General features: G+C 44.9%; 1 protein-coding gene across 1 annotated transcript in view; it reads right to left on the reverse strand.

Annotated features, from left to right (window-relative positions):
* Nucleotides 1–4: 4 nt before the first annotated feature.
* ttyh1 (tweety family member 1) overlaps nt 5–23,949 on the reverse strand; it is a 41,442-nt gene continuing 17,497 nt past the window's right edge. The window contains exons 2-14 of the mRNA XM_066712681.1: nt 9,915–10,138; nt 9,158–9,269; nt 8,137–8,519; nt 7,513–7,608; nt 7,267–7,339; nt 5,593–5,668; nt 4,344–4,399; nt 4,049–4,141; nt 3,591–3,683; nt 3,337–3,476; nt 2,940–3,107; nt 1,243–1,321; nt 5–961 (exon numbers count right to left, since the gene is read on the reverse strand). Of these exons, the coding sequence (XP_066568778.1) occupies nt 878–961; nt 1,243–1,321; nt 2,940–3,107; nt 3,337–3,476; nt 3,591–3,683; nt 4,049–4,141; nt 4,344–4,399; nt 5,593–5,668; nt 7,267–7,339; nt 7,513–7,608; nt 8,137–8,519; nt 9,158–9,269; nt 9,915–10,138 (1,677 nt within the window). The 3' untranslated portion in view covers nt 5–877. The remainder of the gene's footprint in view (nt 962–1,242; nt 1,322–2,939; nt 3,108–3,336; nt 3,477–3,590; nt 3,684–4,048; nt 4,142–4,343; nt 4,400–5,592; nt 5,669–7,266; nt 7,340–7,512; nt 7,609–8,136; nt 8,520–9,157; nt 9,270–9,914; nt 10,139–23,949) is intronic.

The raw sequence follows: 23,949 nt of genomic DNA on the forward strand, positions 1-23,949 counted from the left end.
CTCCTGTTTGTCAAGGTCAGTTTTATTCGAGTCGAGTGAGAAGCAGGGAGTCAAATCTCACACAGGAGGAGTCAGATCTTACAGGGTCTCTCTGTCTGTCTGCTAATACTGGATCAATAACCAGTACATTCCCGACTGGATCAGAACCCTCTACTGTATACTGTCAAATTCACACACACTACACAGGAACCCTATACCTGCTATCAGTGCTATTATTATTATTATTGCTTCTGTTTCTCATTTTATTAAATATAGTAGTATCATTACTTATGATGTTACTCATTATGATGTTATTATCATAATCAGTCTGTCAGGGCTGTGATCTGCAGTGTTCCTGCTGAGCCAGTACAGGCTGAGGGGGCGCTGTGTGACACTGTAGTACTGTACAGGCCCAGGGGACGCTGTCACACTGTAGTACTGTACAGTAGCAGGAGCTGCAGGAGCTGTGACTGCGGTAGAGGACAGTATCAGTGCCCAACTGTATTGCTGTTAATACATGTGCAAATTCGCAGATGGCTTTCAATGAGATAGAGAGAGACAGAGACAGCGAGAAAGATGGAGAGATGGACAGAGAGAGAGAGAGAGGGAAAGATAGCAATATACAGAAAGAAAAAGAGAGACAAAAATAGAGAGAGACAGTGTACGGTCCCTTTATAAAAATGTGATCACCCAGCCTCTCAATAATAATAATAATAATAATGATAAAGATAACGATGAAAACTGGGTTGTGCCAGCAGTGTGTCTGTGTGTCTGTCTGTTCCTACACAGAAAGACAAGCAGGTGACATTAACCATCACAGGAACATCTAGAGAATGAATTTGCATATTTGCATTAATGACTAAACACTCGGTAAAGCCCTACTGGCACAGTTAGCTCTTCAGTTGAGGAACAGTTTCCGGGAGTGGGCGGGGTTCTGGCTCAATTGACCGGCCCCATAGCCAGTCAGCATGCTCGGTGAGTACTGCCCTCCGCCAATCAGAAGGAAGTGGTCCGGATTGTACCAGCAGTGTGAGTGTCCCATCAGAACAGATCCAGTCAGGATGGAAATTATTGGAAAGAGTGAGAGAGGAAGAGAGAGAGAGAGAATTAATTAATTAGGTTGAAAGGAATAGTAACAGAAAATTAGAAACAAATATGTGCTGTATGTATGAACATGTGTGTGAGTGTGTGTTTGTGTGGGCCTGTGATTCTGCTTCTCAATGATGATGATGTCACAAAGGATTTCAATTGCCGAGTCCTCACTGAGGGGGGAGGGGACTGCCTGTCAATCAAGGGTAGGCTCTCATATCCAGGATTGCCATTGGAGGAAATGTTTGGAGTCCTGGGAGAGAGAGAGAGAAAGAGAAAAATTAAATGGAAAAACTGACTGGACACTACAGCACATTAACACTGACTGACTGACTGGACACTACAGTACATTAACACTGACTGACTGACTGGACACTACAGTACATTAACACTGACTGATTGGATGCTACAGTACATTAACACTGACTGACTGCCTGAACACTACAGTACATTAACACTGACTGACTGACTGGACACTACAGCACATTAACACTGACTGACTGGACACTACAGCACATTAACACTGACTGACTGGACACTACAGCACATTAACACTGACTGACTGACTGGACACTACAGCACATTAACACTGACTGACTGACTGGACACTACAGCACATTAACACTGACTGACTGACTGGACACTACAGTACATTAACACTGACTGACTGACTGGACACTACAGCACATTAACACTGACTGACTGACTGGACACTACAGCACATTAACACTGACTGACTGACTGGACATTACAGTACATTAACACTGACTGACTGGACACTACAGTACATTAACACTGACTGACTGACTGGACACTACAGCACATTAACACTGACTGACTGGACACTACAGCACATTAACACTGACTGACTGACTGGACACTACAGTACATTAACACTGACTGACTGGACACTAGAGCACATTAACACTGACTGACTGACTGGACACTACAGTACATTAACACTGACTGACTGGACACTACAGTACATTAACACTGACTGACTGGACACTAGAGCACATTAACACTGACTGACTGGACACTACAGCACATTAACACTGACTGACTGACTGGACACTACAGCACATTAACACTGACTGACTGGACACTACAGCACATTAACACTGACTGACTGACTGGACACTACAGCACATTAACACTGACTGACTGGACACTACAGCACATTAACACTGACTGACTGACTGGACACTACAGTACATTAACACTGACTGACTGGACACTACAGTACATTAACACTGACTGACTGGACACTACAGTACATTAACACTGACTGACTGGACACTAGAGCACATTAACACTGACTGACTGGACACTACAGTACATTAACACTGACTGACTGGACACTACAGCACATTAACACTGACTGACTGACTGGACACTACAGCACATTAACACTGACTGACTGGACACTACAGCACATTAACACTGACTGACTGACTGGACACTACAGTACATTAACACTGACTGACTGGACACTACAGTACATTAACACTGACTGACTGGACACTACAGTACATTAACACTGACTGACTGGACACTAGAGCACATTAACACTGACTGACTGGACACTACAGCACATTAACACTGACTGACTGACTGGACACTACAGCACATTAACACTGACTGACTGGACACTACAGCACATTAACACTATTGACCTGACTGTTTCTCTCTCTCTGTGTCTGTCTGCCTGTACCTGTTACAATCAGACAGACACAGACTGACAGACAGACAGACAGTTTTGTAATGAAGTGTCCCTGACTGATTGTATAGTTACTGTCTGTCTATCTGTCCGTCCCTCTCCCTCTCTCAGTCTGTGTGTGTGTGTGTCTGTCTGTCTGTCTGTTACTCACGGGAGAGGAGGGGCACTGGAAAAAGGTGCAGTCCAGCCGGCCCCCTGGTAACTATAGAAACCAGGCAGGACCCCGCGCTGGGAGCCCGCGGGCGTCTGTCTACGTGCCTGATGGGAGGTGAAGGGGTCCTCACTCTCGCTGTCAGAGTCCTCATACTCGTTTGACTCGCTGCCCGACAGAGAACCAGAGAGAAAGAAGGAGAAGGAGAGAGAAAGAGAGGAAGGACATTGTAATATAGTTCAGTTCAATCCAGTCCAGTGTTATCCAGTCCAGTATAGTCCAGTGTAATCCAGTCAAATTCAGTCCAGTCCAGTATAGTCCAGTGTAATCCAGTCAAATTCAGTCCAGTCCAGTATAGTCCAGTGTAATCCAGTCCAGTCTGACACCGCACTCTCACCGGGGGAAGCTGCGCCAGGCCCCAGGGAGAGAGCAGAGCATGGCAGTGAAGGACAGAGCGGAGAGGAATGAGTACAGGGAGAGGTAAAGCAACCCCTCCATCCCATCATAGCACAGACCCTTCAGAGAGTCCACATAGTCCTGAGAGAGAGAGAGGAAATGATTGGGTAATTCTTGAGTTTTACAGTGCTAAACATGTCTGGTGTGTAGTTGTTTAGCTGTGGTTGCGTAGGTGTGTAGCTGTGCAGGTGTTACCTTGTTGAGTCCTCTGCAGTTCAGAAGGGCCACAAGCTGGTGGAAGCTGCCCTCCGTGGAGTTCAGCATTCGCTGGAGCTCAGAGAGAGACTGCTATACTCACACACAACAAACAAACAACACACACACACATAAACAGACAAAACAAAACACAGAGACAACACAGAGAATGTCACAGAGAGGGAGAGAGAGGGAGAGAGAGGGAGAGAGAGGGAGAGAGAGAGAGAGAGAGAGAAACACTGACTGACTGACTGGACACTACAGCACATTAACACTGACTGACTGAACACTACAGTACATTAACACTCACTGACTGGACACTACAGCACAGTAACACTCACTGACTGGACACTGAACTAAACTCAGTTGCTCTGCCTGTGCTATCTAAACACACAGGCCCTGGAAGAAGCTGCAATTATTGGCCATTTTGTTTCCTGGGGGACAGGGGGCAGCCATACCTCTGCCTGGGGGAATTCTGGGATAGCCTCCCTCTCCAGGGTGGACAGGTGCGTGTGGATGCTAGAGAGAGCACGCTGACACCTCGTTAAGACCTGTTATCCAATCAACCAATCAACACATCCAATTAGGCAGTTAGCAGGCAATTCTACACAGTACATACCTAATTAAAACACCAATTATCATTAATACACACCAGTATATGGCGGAAGATGCACCAAATAAGAAACAGATACAAAGTAAATAACTAAATAACTAGGAACAATTAATGCAGCAATTAACACTAATGAATGTCACCTGTTGGAATGGACTGTTGACCTTCTTGTTGCAGAGGAGGTAATATTCCAGAATGTCTGAGAGAAGAGGACAACCTGAGATCAGCATGAATTATAATGAAGTGTCACACTGTCCAGTCCAGTGTAATCCAGTCCAGTGTACTACAGTCCAGTCCAGTGTAACACAGTCCAGTCCAGTGTAATATAGTCCAGTGTAATACAGTCCAGTCCAGTGTAATACAGTCCAGTCCAGTGTAACACAGTCCAGTCCAGTGTAACACAGTCCAGTGTAATACAGACCAGTCCAGTGTAATACAGACCAGTGTAATACAGACCAGTCCAGTGTAATACAGTCCAGTGTAATACAGACCAGTCCAGTGTAATGCAGTCCAGTCCAGTGTAATAGAGTCCAGTCCAGTGTAACACAGTCCAGTCCAGTGTAATACAGTCCAGTGTAATACAGTCCAGTCCAGTGTAATACAGTCCAGTGTAATACAGACCAGTCCAGTGTAATGCAGTCCAGTCCAGTGTAATACAGTCCAGTGTAATACAGTCCAGTCCAGTGTAATACAATCCAATGTAATACAGTCCAGTCCAGTGTATTACAGTCCAGTGTAATACAGTCCAGTCCAGTGTAGTACATTCCAGTGTAATACAGACCAGTCCAGTGTAATACAGTCCAGTGTAATACAGACCAGTCCAGTCCAGTGTAATACAGAACAGTGCAGTGTAATACAGTCCAGTCCAGTGTAACACAGTCCAGTCCAGTGGAATACAGTCCAGTCCAGTGCAATACAGTCCAGTCCAGTGCAATACAGTCCAGTCCAGTGTAATACAGTCCAGTCCAGTGTAACACAGTCCAGTGTAATACAGACCAGTCCAGTGTAATACAGACCAGTCCAGTGTAACACAGTCCAGTCCAGTGTAATATAGTCCAGTCCAGTGTAATACAGTCCAGTGTAATACAGCCCAGTCCAGTGTAATACAGTCCAGTGTAATACAGACCAGTCCAGTGTAATACAGTCCAGTGTACTACAGTCCAGTGTAATACAGACCAGTCCAGTGTGATATAGTCCAGTCCAGTGTAATACAGACCAGTCCAGTGTAATACAGACCAGTCCATTGTACTACAGTCCAGTCCAGTGTAATACAGTCCAGTGTACTACAGTCCAGTCCAGTGTAATACTGTCCAGTGGAATACAGTCCAGTCCAGTGGAATACAGTATTATACAGTGTACAGGACAGTCAAGTCCAGCCCAGTGCAGTAATACCTGGGGAGGTGGCTGTGTCGAACTGTGTGGAGTTGAGGATGAAGGAGCTTGGGTCAATACAGAAATCACTGAGTGCCTGAAAGATTGAGAAGGGGGTGGGGGGTGATAGAGAGGTTTGAAACAATAGAGAGACTGATTGAATAACTGACTGACTGTATACTACATAGGGCTGAGACCAATTAATCGAACATTCGACTATTAGTTAACAGGGGCAACTATCGACAAGTGAATCCGACATTCTTATTATTTTTATTTGTTTTATATTTATATATTGGTTTTATTTTAAATCCTGCACTGCTGATTGGCTCTCTATGGAATGGTAATGAAGAATGACGGGAGGGTGGGATTTGTTATCTCGTCTGTGATTGGTTAAACTAGAACATACCTTGGCTAACGATGGCTTCCTCACAGAAAAGTACTGTATGGAAATACTTTGACAAAGTAAACGAAAACATTGTTAAGTGTAAAATATGTGCAGTGCAATTAAACTACCACAAATCAACAATGTTAACCCACCTAAAAGACAAACACCCTTCTGTGACCCTAGCAATGACAGAAAAGGAAGGAGGACTGTGACAAACAGACTAATATTATTATTAAGCTACACACACAGCCAGCTATTGCCTATACAGTTAGGTCCATACATATTTGGACAGTGACACAATTGACATCATTTTGGCATGGACATGTATGGCTGCCTAGGGAACTTGTTCCCTTGTATTTATTGATGATGTGACTGCTGACAAAAGCAGCAGGATGAATTCTGAAGTGTTCAGGGTTATATTATCTGCTCAGATTCAGCCAAATGCTTCAAAACTCATTGGACGGCGCTTCACTGTGCAAATGGATAATGACCCGAAGCATACTGCGAAAGCAACCCAAGACTTTTTTAAGGTGAAGAAGTGGAATGATCTGTAATGACCAAGTCAATCACCTGACCTGAATCCAACTGAGCAGCATTTCACTTGGTCAAGACAAAACTGAAGGCAAAACACCCAAGAACCAGCAGGAACTAAAGACACTGCAGTGCAGGCCTGGCAGAGCATCACCAGGGAAGAAACCCAGCATCTGGTGATGCCTATGGGTTCAGACTTCAGACAGTCATTGACTGCAAAGGATTTGCAACCAAGTATTGAAACTCACAGTTTAATTCATGATTATGTTAGTTTGTCCAAATTCTTTTGAGCCCTAAAATTGTGGGGACCACATAAAAAAATGGGTGTAATTCCTACACCGTTCACCCAATTTAGATTTAACTACCCTCAAATTAAAGATGAAAGTCTACACTTTTTGGTGTACAGAGCCAAAATGATGACAATTGTGTCACTGTCCAAATATTTATGGACCTATCTATATATACTATTTATTTTTTATTCACTGGAACTCGAACACACAAATGTTTCTGATTTGTGTAGACTGGGAGTGCATAGGCTGCTTGTGATTTAAACCGCACTGTGAGAGAGGGAAAGGGAGGGAGGGAAGCAGAGGAGGGAGAGGAGTGACAGTGCAGTGATTGTTCTTACAGTGACATCTCCTCCTGTCTCTGACTCCCTACCTCCCCCTGTCTCTCTCTCAGTGCTGTGTTAAGTGTCTGTAGCGTACAATGCAATATTAACCTCAACCAAACATTCTCGGAGACCCCCTCCATCCCTCTCTCTCTGCACCCCCTCTCACCACCACAGTCGCAGTCTCCAGCCCCAGGGATCCCCAGCTGAGAAAGAGAGCCATCCAGGCCAGCACTGTCATCCTGCAATGACATCACACACACAGCACATTACATCATGCCTCTGACAGCATTACGTCAGTCAGTGTTAATGTGCTGTGGTGTCCAGTCAGTCAGTGAGTATAGACTCAGTGTAGAGACATGGACACTAACACGGTACAGAGACACAAAGAGACGTGGTACAGACGCACACTCACACAATCAGTAACCAGCGGGTCTGCTTGGCAAGACCCAGTAGAATGAAGAGACAGATGACAAGATCCAGCAGCAACAACAGCACATAGGACAGCCACCTGCAGAGAGAGAGAGAGAGAGAGGGGGGAGGGAAGGAGGGAGGTAGAGGGATATAAGCACTGCATTATACACACAGAGTGAAAGACTAACCACACAAGCACAAATGGATTCTGGGAAATGCCTGGTCTCCAGTTCTTCCCCATTTCCTGCTCAGTTGAGTTTTTGGAAGGGGCAGGACGTATCTCACGCGTTTGATTGGGTTATTTACTTCATCTTGAAGGTGGGACTCAGCTGTAGGTTGGAATTATTTTGAAGTGAAAAACAAGATGTAATATGAGGGAAATAATAATGGAATCCTAACAATCCTAACATTTGCAAATTCCAGTATAATTTCCCCCCTATTTTTCACTTTAAAATAATTCCAACCTACAGCTAAGTCCCCCCTTTAAGAAGAAGTAAATAACTCAATCATGCAATACATCCTGCCCCGGTGCAGCGCTGCCCTCAGTTTTGGTTTACAAAAACTCAACTGAGCCCATGTCCTGCTACCTGCTTCCTGTTTCCTCACTTCCTGCTTCCTGTCTCACCTGTAGTCCTCGTTGATAGCCAAAACGTCAGCTGCCCAGCCAGGAGAGAAGGGTCGCACAGAGGGGGGGAGAGAGGGAGATGGAGAGGAAGAGGACGGGGCAGAGGGGGAGGGAGGTAGGGGCGGCTGAGGAGCAAGGGAGGGAGGCAGGGAGAAGGAGGAGAAGGGCGAGGAGCGGTCCTGCTCCCTAGTGGGGGGCAGTGGGGGGGTGGCGGCGCCTCCCAGTGGCAGCAGAGAGGAGGACAGGAGAGAGATGAGGGACTCGGCCAGCCGGCGGGCCGAACGGGCGGACACCAGCAAGGCCGTACGATCACTCAGAGCCTCCTCCAGAGTGGTTAGCGGCCCAGACACGGACCAAGACAGCAGGGACACCGAGTCCGACACCTGGGAAGAGAGAGAGGAAGCACAGTACATTAACACTGACTGACTGGACACTACAGTACATTAACACTGACTGACTGGACACTACAGTACATTAACACTGACTGACTGGACACTACAGTACATTAACACTGACTGACTGACTGGACACTACAGTACATTAACACTGACTGATTGACTGGACACTACAGCACATTAACACTGACTGACTGACTGAACACTACAGCACATTAACACTGACTGACTGGACACTACAGTACATTAACACTGACTGACTGGACACTACAGCACATTAACACTGACTGACTGGACACTACAGTACATTAACACTGACTGACTGACTGGACACTACAGTACATTAACACTGACTGACTGACTGGACACTACAGCACATTAACACTGACTGACTGGACACTACAGTACATTAACACTGACTGACTGACTGGACACTACAGCACATTAACACTGACTGACTGACTGAACACTACAGCACATTAACACTGACTGACTGGACACTACAGTACATTAACACTGACTGACTGGACACTACAGTACATTAACACTGACTGACTGACTGGACACTACAGTACATTAACACTGACTGACTGACTCTGTACACTGCAGTCTGATTGGCTGCTCACCAGGAAGTCGATGGATGCCAGTGTGTGATTGGCCGTGGCCAGGGAGTAAGTCACCTGATATATCCCATCATTGGCCTCGCTGTTTCCGTAGAAACCAATCCCAATGGCAACGCTGGAGAGAGGATTAACACGCGTGTGCTCATGCATGTTTAAACACCATCTTCATCATTAGCAGCATTAATAATTATAACAATAATAATACTGTGAAAATGTTCCCCTCTGACGTCTAGTCAGTGGTTCAGTCCAGCTGTTCTCCCCCCTCCCCTCCACCTCCCATTAAACCCTTTATGAATATATCAGTCCAATCTCTCTTTGAATGTGTGACCCAGATTAGAGAGAGGCAGAGGGAGGGGGGGAGAGAGAGAGAGAGAGAGAGAGAGAGAGAGAGTGGGAGAGATACAAAAAGTAAATGTATATTCATATGAATATTCCTCTACTATATTTTGTAACACATTGTGATTTCTATTTTTCCATTCATATATGTTTGTGATGTTCAATTGCTTTGGCAACACAAATGTGTTGAGGGAGAGAGAGAGAGATGATTTATACTGCACCTAAATGTCAGTGTGTATGAGTTGACCACAAACTCTGACATCAATGAAGATTCAGTAAGGTTAGAAACCCCCCACTTCCCATTTCTCTCCCTCCCTCTCTCTTTATTTTCTCCATGTCCCCCCTCCACCTCCTATACCCCTCTCCATCGCTCACTCTCTCTCTGTATCTCTGACACTTTGACCCGTCACCTTCTTGAGCTCACCAGCACAGCATGACAGAGGCCACGGTCACCCAGGTCACACAGCACAGGCCCCGCCCCTTCTCGTAGCCCCGCCCCCCGCCGCAGTCGTCACCGTCGTCGCTGCCCTCTGACCCCGACCCCTCATCCCCCCGGCCACAGCAGCAGTAGTGCACCAGGAAGGACAGAATGACGAGGAGGGAGAGAAGGAGAGCGACAGCAGAGACGCTGGAGAGAGTGAGGAGAGTCTGAGAGACAGAGAAGGAGAGGAAGAGGGGGAGAGAGAGAGGGAGAAAGAAAGAGTTAAATTCAGACACTGACTGACTGGACACTACAGTAGTCCCATTCCCCCTCCCCCTCTCCCTTTTTCTCTCCACTCCAGTGATTCTCTAATAATAATCTGTGACCTACTTTAGCACACTCTCCCACTCTCTCTCTCTCCCTCACTCTTTCTATTGCTCGTCAACTGACCTACTGTCACTCCTCCCCCACCATGCTCCCTCTCTCTCTCTCCCTCACACACACACACACACACACACACCCCGTTTCTTCCAAACGGAACAGTCTGTGTCCTATTGACCATAGGGTTCTGTTCTGTATAATTCCTTATGAGAGGGAAGTCCAGCATGAAGACACATAGTAAATCGCAGGACATTATTGTGCTGTGGAGCAGAGAATAAGAGCAGTAATGTATCATAAAGTAAAGATCCATTTTACATGATATGATATAGCACAGTAAAGTATATTTAACTATAGTATCACTCAAGTATATTCCTGTAAGTTAACACTGACTGACTGGACACTACAGTACATTAACACTGACTGACTGACTGGACACTACAGTACATTAACACTGACTGACTGACTGGACACTACAGTACATTAACACTGACTGACTGGACACTACAGCACATTAACACTCACTGATTGACTGGACACTACAGCACATTAACACTGACTGACTGGACACTACAGTACATTAACACTGACTGACTGACTGGACACTACAGTACATTAACATTGACTGACTGACTGGACACTACAGCACATTAACACTCACTGATTGACTGGACACTACAGAACATTAACACTGACTGACTGGACACTACAGCACATTAACACTGACTGACTGACTGGACACTACAGTACATTAACACTGACTGACTGGACACTACAGTACATTAACACAGACTGACTGGACACTACAGCACATTAACACTGACTGACTGGACACTACAGTACATTAACACTGACTGACTGACTGGACACTACAGTACATTAACACTGACTGACTGACTGGACACTTCAGCACATTAACAATGACTGACTGACTGACTGGACACTACAGCACATTAACACTGACTGACTGACTGGACACTACAGCACATAAACACTCACTGACTGACTGGACACTACAGCCCATTAACACTGACTGACTGGACACTACAACACATTAACACTGACTGACTGACTGGACACTACAGCACATTAGCACTGACTGACTGACTGGACACTACAGCACATTAACATTGACTGACTGACTGGACACTACAGCACATTAACACTCACTGATTGACTGGACACTACAGCACATTAACACTGACTGACTGGACACTACAGCACATTAACACTGACTGACTGACTGGACACTACAGCACATTAACACTGACTGACTGACTGGACACTACAGCACATTAACACTGACTGACTGGACACTACAGTACATTAACATTGACTGACTGACTGGACACTACAGCACATTAACACTCACTGATTGACTGGACACTACAGCACATTAACACTGACTGACTGGACACTACAGCACATTAGCACTGACTGACTGACTGGACACTACAGCACATTAACATTGACTGACTGACTGGACACTACAGCACATTAACACTCACTGATTGACTGGACACTACAGCACATTAACACTGACTGACTGGACACTACAGCACATTAACACTGACTGACTGACTGGACACTACAGCACATTAACACTGACTGACTGACTGGACACTACAGCACATTAACACTGACTGACTGGACACTACAGTACATTAACATTGACTGACTGACTGGACACTACAGCACATTAACACTGACTGACAGACTGGACACTACAGCACATTAACACTGACTGACTGACTGGACACTACAGCACATTGACACTGACTGACTGGACACTACAGTACATTAACACTGACTGACTGGACACTACAGTACATTAACACTGACTGACTGGACACTACAGTACATTAACACTCACTGACTGACTGGACACTACAGCACATTAACACTCACTGATTGACTGGACACTACAGCACATTAACACTGACTGACTGGACACTACAGCACATTAACACTGACTAAATGGACACTACAGTACCAAAACACTGACTGACTGACTGGACACTGCAGTACATTAACACTGACTGACTGACTGGACACTGCAGTACATTAACACTGACTGACTGACTGGACACTGCAGCACATTAACACTGACTGACTGACTGGACACTACAGCACAATAACACTGACTGACTGGACACTACAGTACAATAACACTGACTGACTGACTGGACACTACAGCACATTAACTCTGACTGACTGACTGGACACTACAGCACATTAACACTGACTGACTGGACACTACAGTACATTAACACTGACTGACTGGACACTACAGCACATAAACACTGACTGACTGGACACTACAGCACATTAACACTGACTGACTGACTGGACACTACAGCACATTAACACTCACTGATTGACTGGACACTACAGCACATTAAAACTGACTGACTGGACACTACAGTACATTAACACTGACTGACTGGACACTACAGCACATTAACACTGACTGACTGGACACTACAGCACATTAACACTGACTGACTGACTGGACACTACAGCACATTAACACTGAATGACTGGACACTACAGTACATTAACACTGACTGACTGACTGGACACTACAGCACATTAACACTGACTGACTGACTGGACACTACAGCACATTAACACTGACTGACTGACTGGACACTACAGCACATTAACACTGACTGACTGACTGGACACTACAGCACATTAACACTGACTGACTGGACACTACAGCACATTAACACTCACTGATTGACTGGACACTACAGCACATTAACACTGACTGACTGGACACTAGAGCACATTAACACTGACTGACTGACTGGACACTACAGCACATTAACACTGACTGACTGGACACTACAGTACATTATCACTGACTGACTGACTGGACACTACAGCACATTAACACTGACTGACTGGACACTACAGTACATTAACACTGACTGACTGACTGGACACTACAGCACATTAACACTGACTGACTGACTGGACACTACAGCACATTAATACTGACTGGACACTACAGCACATTAACACTGACTGACTGGACACTACAGTACATTAACACTGACTGACTGGACACTACAGCACATTAACACGCACTGATTGACTGGACACTACAGCACATTAAAACTGACTGACTGGAAACTACAGTACATTAACACTCACTGACTGACTGGACACTACAGCACATTAACACTCACTGATTGACTGGACACTACAGCACATTAAAACTGACTGACTGGACACTACAGCACATTAACACTGAGTGACAGACTGGACACTACAGCACATTAACACTGACTGACTGACTGGACACTACAGCACATTGACACTGACTGACTGGACACTACAGTACATTAACACTGACTGACTGGACACTACAGCACATTAACACTGACTGACTGGACACTACAGTACATTAACATTGACTGACTGACTGGACACTACAGCACATTAACACTCACTGATTGACTGGACACTACAGCACATTAACACTGACTGACTGGACACTACAGCACAATAACACTGACTGACTGGACACTACAGTACATTAACACTGACTGACTGGACACTACAGTACATTAACACTGACTGACTGGACACTACAGCACATTGACACTGACTGACTGGACACTACAGCACATTAACACTGACTGACTGACTGGACACTACAGTACATTAACACTCACTGACTGACTGGACACTACAGTACATTAACACTCACTGACTGACTGGACACTACAGCACATTAACACTCACTGATTGACTGGACACTACAGCACATTAAAACTGACTGACTGGACACTACAGTACATTAACACTCACTGACTGACTGGACACTACAGCACATTAAAACTGACTGACTGGACACTACAGTACATTAACACTGACTGACTGACTGGACACTACAGTACATTAAAACTGACTGACTGGACACTACAGCACATTAACACTGACTGACTGGACACTACAGCACATTAACACTGACTGACTGGACACTACAGCACATTAACACAGACTGACTGACTGGACACTACAGCACATTAACACTGACTGACTGACTGGACACTACAGCACATTAACACTGACTGACTGGACACTACAGTACATTAACACTGACTGACTGGACACTACAGTACATTAACACTGACTGACTGACTGGACACTACAGCACATTAACACTGACTGACTGACTGGACACTACAGTACATTAACACTGACTGACTGGACACTACAGCACATTAACACTCACTGATTGACTGGACACTACAGCACATTAACACTGACTGACTGGACACTACAGTACATTAACACTGACTGACTGACTGGACACTACAGTACATTAACATTGACTGACTGACTGGACACTACAGCACATTAACACTCACTGATTGACTGGACACTACAGAACATTAACACTGACTGACTGGACACTACAGCACATTAACACTGACTGACTGACTGGACACTACAGTACATTAACACTGACTGACTGGACACTACAGTACATTAACACAGACTGACTGGACACTACAGCACATTAACACTGACTGACTGGACACTACAGTACATTAACACTGACTGACTGACTGGACACTACAGTACATTAACACTGACTGACTGACTGGACACTTCAGCACATTAACAATGACTGACTGACTGACTGGACACTACAGCACATTAACACTGACTGACTGACTGGACACTACAGCACATAAACACTCACTGACTGACTGGACACTACAGCCCATTAACACTGACTGACTGGACACTACAACACATTAACACTGACTGACTGACTGGACACTACAGCACATTAGCACTGACTGACTGACTGGACACTACAGCACATTAACATTGACTGACTGACTGGACACTACAGCACATTAACACTCACTGATTGACTGGACACTACAGCACATTAACACTGACTGACTGGACACTACAGCACATTAACACTGACTGACTGACTGGACACTACAGCACATTAACACTGACTGACTGACTGGACACTACAGCACATTAACACTGACTGACTGGACACTACAGTACATTAACATTGACTGACTGACTGGACACTACAGCACATTAACACTCACTGATTGACTGGACACTACAGCACATTAACACTGACTGACTGGACACTACAGCACATTAGCACTGACTGACTGACTGGACACTACAGCACATTAACATTGACTGACTGACTGGACACTACAGCACATTAACACTCACTGATTGACTGGACACTACAGCACATTAACACTGACTGACTGGACACTACAGCACATTAACACTGACTGACTGACTGGACACTACAGCACATTAACACTGACTGACTGACTGGACACTACAGCACATTAACACTGACTGACTGGACACTACAGTACATTAACATTGACTGACTGACTGGACACTACAGCACATTAACACTGACTGACAGACTGGACACTACAGCACATTAACACTGACTGACTGACTGGACACTACAGCACATTGACACTGACTGACTGGACACTACAGTACATTAACACTGACTGACTGGACACTACAGTACATTAACACTGACTGACTGGACACTACAGTACATTAACACTCACTGACTGACTGGACACTACAGCACATTAACACTCACTGATTGACTGGACACTACAGCACATTAACACTGACTGACTGGACACTACAGCACATTAACACTGACTAAATGGACACTACAGTACCAAAACACTGACTGACTGACTGGACACTGCAGTACATTAACACTGACTGACTGACTGGACACTGCAGTACATTAACACTGACTGACTGACTGGACACTGCAGCACATTAACACTGACTGACTGACTGGACACTACAGCACAATAACACTGACTGACTGGACACTACAGTACAATAACACTGACTGACTGACTGGACACTACAGCACATTAACTCTGACTGACTGACTGGACACTACAGCACATTAACACTGACTGACTGGACACTACAGTACATTAACACTGACTGACTGGACACTACAGCACATAAACACTGACTGACTGGACACTACAGCACATTAACACTGACTGACTGACTGGACACTACAGCACATTAACACTGACTGACTGGACACTACAGCACATTAACACTCACTGATTGACTGGACACTACAGCACATTAAAACTGACTGACTGGACACTACAGTACATTAACACTGACTGACTGGACACTACAGCACATTAACACTGACTGACTGGACACTACAGCACATTAACACTGACTGACTGACTGGACACTACAGCACATTAACACTGAATGACTGGACACTACAGTACATTAACACTGACTGACTGACTGGACACTACAGCACATTAACACTGACTGACTGACTGGACACTACAGCACATTAACACTGACTGACTGACTGGACACTACAGCACATTAACACTGACTGACTGACTGGACACTACAGCACATTAACACTGACTGACTGGACACTACAGCACATTAACACTCACTGATTGACTGGACACTACAGCACATTAACACTGACTGACTGGACACTAGAGCACATTAACACTGACTGACTGACTGGACACTACAGCACATTAACACTGACTGACTGGACACTACAGTACATTATCACTGACTGACTGACTGGACACTACAGCACATTAACACTGACCGACTGGACACTACAGTACATTAACACTGACTGACTGACTGGACACTACAGCACATTAACACTGACTGACTGACTGGACACTACAGCACATTAATACTGACTGGACACTACAGCACATTAACACTGACTGACTGGACACTACAGTACATTAACACTGACTGACTGGACACTACAGCACATTAACACGCACTGATTGACTGGACACTACAGCACATTAAAACTGACTGACTGGAAACTACAGCACATTAACACTGAGTGACAGACTGGACACTACAGCACATTAACACTGACTGACTGACTGGACACTACAGCACATTGACACTGACTGACTGGACACTACAGTACATTAACACTGACTGACTGGACACTACAGCACATTAACACTGACTGACTGGACACTACAGTACATTAACATTGACTGACTGACTGGACACTACAGCACATTAACACTCACTGATTGACTGGACACTACAGCACATTAACACTGACTGACTGGACACTACAGCACAATAACACTGACTGACTGGACACTACAGTACATTAACACTGACTGACTGGACACTACAGTACATTAACACTGACTGACTGGACACTACAGCACATTGACACTGACTGACTGGACACTACAGCACATTAACACTGACTGACTGACTGGACACTACAGTACATTAACACTCACTGACTGACTGGACACTACAGTACATTAACACTCACTGACTGACTGGACACTACAGCACATTAACACTCACTGATTGACTGGACACTACAGCACATTAAAACTGACTGACTGGACACTACAGTACATTAACACTCACTGACTGACTGGACACTACAGCACATTAAAACTGACTGACTGGACACTACAGTACATTAACACTGACTGACTGACTGGACACTACAGTACATTAAAACTGACTGACTGGACACTACAGCACATTAACACTGACTGACTGGACACTACAGCACATTAACACTGACTGACTGGACACTACAGCACATTAACACAGACTGACTGACTGGACACTACAGCACATTAACACTGACTGACTGACTGGACACTACAGCACATTAACACTGACTGACTGGACACTACAGTACATTAACACTGACTGACTGGACACTACAGTACATTAACACTGACTGACTGACTGGACACTACAGCACATTAACACTGACTGACTGACTGGACACTACAGCACATTAACACTGACAGACTGGACACTACAGTACATTAACACTGACTGACTGGACACTACAGCACATTAACACTGACTGACTGGACACTACAGTACATTGACACTGACTGACTGGACACTACAGCACATTGACACTGACTGACTGGACACTACAGTACATTAACACTGACTGACTGGACACTACAGCACATTGACACTGACTGACTGGACACTACAGCACATTAACACTGATTGACTGGACACTACAGCACATTGACACTGACTGACTGGACACTACAGCACATTAACACTGACTGACTGGACACTACAGTACATTAACACTGACTGACTGACTGGACACTACAGTACATTAACACTGACTGACTGACTGGACACTACAGCACATTAACACTGACTGACTGACTGGACACTACAGCACATTAACACTGACTGACTGGACACTACAGCACATTAACACTGACTGACTGACTGGACACTACAGCACATTAACACTGACTGACTGACTGGACACTACAGCACATTAACACTCACTGATTGACTGGACACTACAGCACATTAACACTGACTGACTGACTGGACACTACAGTACATTAACACTGACTGACTGGACACTACAGTACATTAACACTGACTGACTGACTGGACACTACAGCACATTAACACTGACTGACTGACTGGACACTACAGCACATTAACACTGACTGACTGGACACTACAGTACATTAACACTGACTGACTGGACACTACAGCACATTAACACTGACTGACTGACTGGACACTACAGCACATTAACACTGACTGACTGACTGGACACTACAGCACATTAACACTGACTGACTGACTGGACACTACAGCACATTAACACTGACTGACTGGACACTACAGTACATTAACACTGACTGACTGACTGGACACTACAGCACATTAACACTGACTGACTGACTGGACACTACAGCACATTAACACTCACTGATTGACTGGACACTACAGCACATTAAAACTGACTGACTGGACACTACAGTACATTAACACTGACTGACTGGAAACTACAGCACATTAACACTGACTGACTGGACACTACAGCACATTAACACTGACTGATTGACTGGACACTACAGCACATTAACACTGACTGACTGGACACTACAGCACATTAACACTGACTGACTGACTGGACACTACAGCACATTAACACTGACTGACTGACTGGACACTACAGTACATTAACACTGACTGACTGGACACTACAGTACATTAACACTGACTGACTGGACACTACAGCACATTAACACTGACTGACTGACTGGACACTACAGCACATTAACACTGACTGACTGAGTGGACACTACAGCACATTAACACTGACTGACTGAGTGGACACTACAGCACATTAACACTGACTGACTGACTGGACACGACAGTACATTAACACTGACTGACTGGACACTACAGCACATTAACACTCACTGATTGACTGGACACAACAGCACATTAACACTGACTGACTGGACACTACAGTACATTAACACTGACTGACTGACTGGACACTACAGCACATTAACACTGACTGACTGACTGGACACTACAGCACATTGACACTGACTGACTGGACACTACAGTACATTAACACTGACTGACTGACTGGACACTACAGCACATTAACACTGACTGACTGGACACTACAGCACATTAACACTGACTGACTGACTGGACACTACAGCAAATTAACACTGACTGACTGGACACAACAGCACATTAACACTGACTGACTGACTGGACACTACAGCACATTAACACTGACTGACTGACTGGACACTACAGCACATTAACACTGACTGACTGACTGGACACTACAGCACATTAACACTGACTGACTGGACACTACAGCACATTAACATTGACTGACTGACTGGACACTACAGCACATTAACACTCACTGATTGACTGGACACTACAGCACATTAACACTGACTGACTGGACACTACAGCACAATAACACTGACTGACTGGACACTACAGTACATTAACACTGACTGACTGGACACTACAGTACATTAACACTGACTGACTGACTGGACACTACAGCACATTAATACTGACTGGACACTACAGTACATTAACACTGACTGACTGGACACTACAGTACATTAACACTGACTGACTGGACACTACAGTACATTAACACTGACTGACTGGACACTACAGCACATTAACACGCACTGATTGACTGGACACTACAGCACATTAAAACTGACTGACTGATTGGACACTACAGCACATTAACACTGACTGACTGGACACTACAGTACATTAACACTGACTGACTGGACACTACAGTACATTAACACTGACTGACTGGACACTACAGCACATTGACACTGACTGACTGGACACTACAGCACATTAACACTGATTGACTGGACACTACAGCACATTGACACTGACTGACTGGACACTACAGCACATTAACACTGACTGACTGGACACTACAGTACATTAACACTGACTGACTGACTGGACACTACAGTACATTAACACTGACTGACTGACTGGACACTACAGCACATTAACACTGACTGACTGACTGGACACTACAGCACATTAACACTGACTGACTGGACACTACAGCACATTAACACTGACTGACTGACTGGACACTACAGCACATTAACACTGACTGACTGACTGGACACTACAGCACATTAACACTCACTGATTGACTGGACACTACAGCACATTAACACTGACTGACTGACTGGACACTACAGTACATTAACACTGACTGACTGGACACTACAGTACATTAACACTGACTGACTGACTGGACACTACAGCACATTTACACTGACTGACTGACTGGACACTACAGCACATTAACACTGACTGACTGGACACTACAGTACATTAACACTGACTGACTGGACACTACAGCACATTAACACTGACTGACTGACTGGACACTACAGCACATTAACACTGACTGACTGGACACTACAGCACATTAACACTGACTGACTGACTGGACACTACAGCACATTAACACTGACTGACTGGACACTACAGTACATTAACACTGACTGACTGACTGGACACTACAGCACATTAACACTGACTGACTGACTGGACACTACAGCACATTAACACTCACTGATTGACTGGACACTACAGCACATTAAAACTGACTGACTGGACACTACAGTACATTAACACTGACTGACTGGAAACTACAGCACATTAACACTGACTGACTGGACACTACAGCACATTAACACTGACTGATTGACTGGACACTACAGCACATTAACACTGACTGACTGGACACTACAGCACATTAACACTGACTGACTGACTGGACACTACAGCACATTAACACTGACTGACTGACTGGACACTACAGTACATTAACACTGACTGACTGGACACTACAGTACATTAACACTGACTGACTGGACACTACAGCACATTAACACTGACTGACTGAGTGGACACTACAGCACATTAACACTGACTGACTGACTGGACACGACAGTACATTAACACTGACTGACTGGACACTACAGCACATTAACACTCACTGATTGACTGGACACAACAGCACATTAACACTGACTGACTGGACACTACAGTACATTAACACTGACTGACTGACTGGACACTACAGCACATTAACACTGACTGACTGACTGGACACTACAGCACATTGACACTGACTGACTGGACACTACAGTACATTAACACTGACTGACTGACTGGACACTACAGCACATTAACACTGACTGACTGGACACTACAGCACATTAACACTGACTGACTGACTGGACACTACAGCAAATTAACACTGACTGACTGGACACAACAGCACATTAACACTGACTGACTGACTGGACACTACAGCACATTAACACTGACTGACTGACTGGACACTACAGCACATTAACACTGACTGACTGACTGGACACTACAGCACATTAACACTGACTGACTGGACACTACAGCACATTAACATTGACTGACTGACTGGACACTACAGCACATTAACACTCACTGATTGACTGGACACTACAGCACATTAACACTGACTGACTGGACACTACAGCACAATAACACTGACTGACTGGACACTACAGTACATTAACACTGACTGACTGGACACTACAGTACATTAACACTGACTGACTGACTGGACACTACAGCACATTAATACTGACTGGACACTACAGTACATTAACACTGACTGACTGGACACTACAGTACATTAACACTGACTGACTGGACACTACAGTACATTAACACTGACTGACTGGACACTACAGCACATTAACACGCACTGATTGACTGGACACTACAGCACATTAAAACTGACTGACTGATTGGACACTACAGCACATTAACACTGACTGACTGGACACTACAGTACATTAACACTGACTGACTGGACACTACAGCACATTAACACTGACTGACTGGACACTACAGTACATTAACACTGACTGACTGGACACTACAGTACATTAACACTGACTGACTGACTGGACACTACAGCACATTAACACTGACTGACTGACTGGACACTACAGCACATTAACACTGACTGACTGGACACTACAGCACATTGACACTGACTGACTGGACACTACAGCACATTAACACTGACTGACTGGACACTGCAGTACATTAACACTGACTGACTGGACACTACAGTACATTAACACTGACTGACTGACTGACTGGACACTACAGCACATTAACAATGACTGACTGACTGACTGGACACTACAGCACATTAACACTGACTGACTGACTGGACACTACAGTACATTAACACTGACTGACTGGACACTACAGCACATTAACACTGACTGACTGGACACTTCAGCACATTAACACTGACTGACTGACTGGACACTACAGCACATTAACACTCACTGACTGACTGGACACTACAGCACATTAACACTGACTGACTGACTGGACACTACAGCACATTAACACTGACTGACTGACTGGACACTTCAGCACATTAACACTGACTGACTGGACACTTCAGCACATTAACACTGACTGACTGACTGGACACTACAGCACATTAACACTGACTGACTGGACACTTCAGCACATTAACACTGACTGACTGACTGGACACTACAGCACATTAACACTCACTGACTGACTGGACACTACAGTACATTAACACTGACTGACTGGACACTACAGCACATTAACACTGACTGACTGGACACTTCAGCACATTAACACTGACTGACTGACTGGACACTACAGCACATTAACACTCACTGACTGACTGGACACTACAGCACATTAACACTGACTGACTGACTGGACACTACAGCACATTAACACTGACTGACTGACTGGACACTACAGCACATTAACACTTACTGACTGACTGGACACTACAGTACATTAACACGGACTGACTGGACACTACAGCACATTAACACTGACTGACTGGACACTACAGTACATTAACACTGACTGACTCACTGGACACTACAGCACATTAACAATGACTGACTGACTGACTGGACACTACAGCACATTAACAATGACTGACTGACTGACTGGACACTACAGCACATTAACACTGACTGACTGGACACTACAGCACATTAACACTGACTGACTGACTGGACACTACAGCACATTAACACTCACTGATTGACTGGACACTACAGCACATTAAAACTGACTGACTGGACACTACAGTACATTAACACTGACTGACTGACTGGACACTACAGTACATTAACACTGACTGACTGGACACTACAGCACATTAACA

Source organism: Amia ocellicauda, chromosome 1, assembly GCF_036373705.1.
Source record: "Amia ocellicauda isolate fAmiCal2 chromosome 1, fAmiCal2.hap1, whole genome shotgun sequence".
NCBI classification, from domain to species: Eukaryota; Metazoa; Chordata; class Actinopteri; order Amiiformes; family Amiidae; genus Amia; species Amia ocellicauda.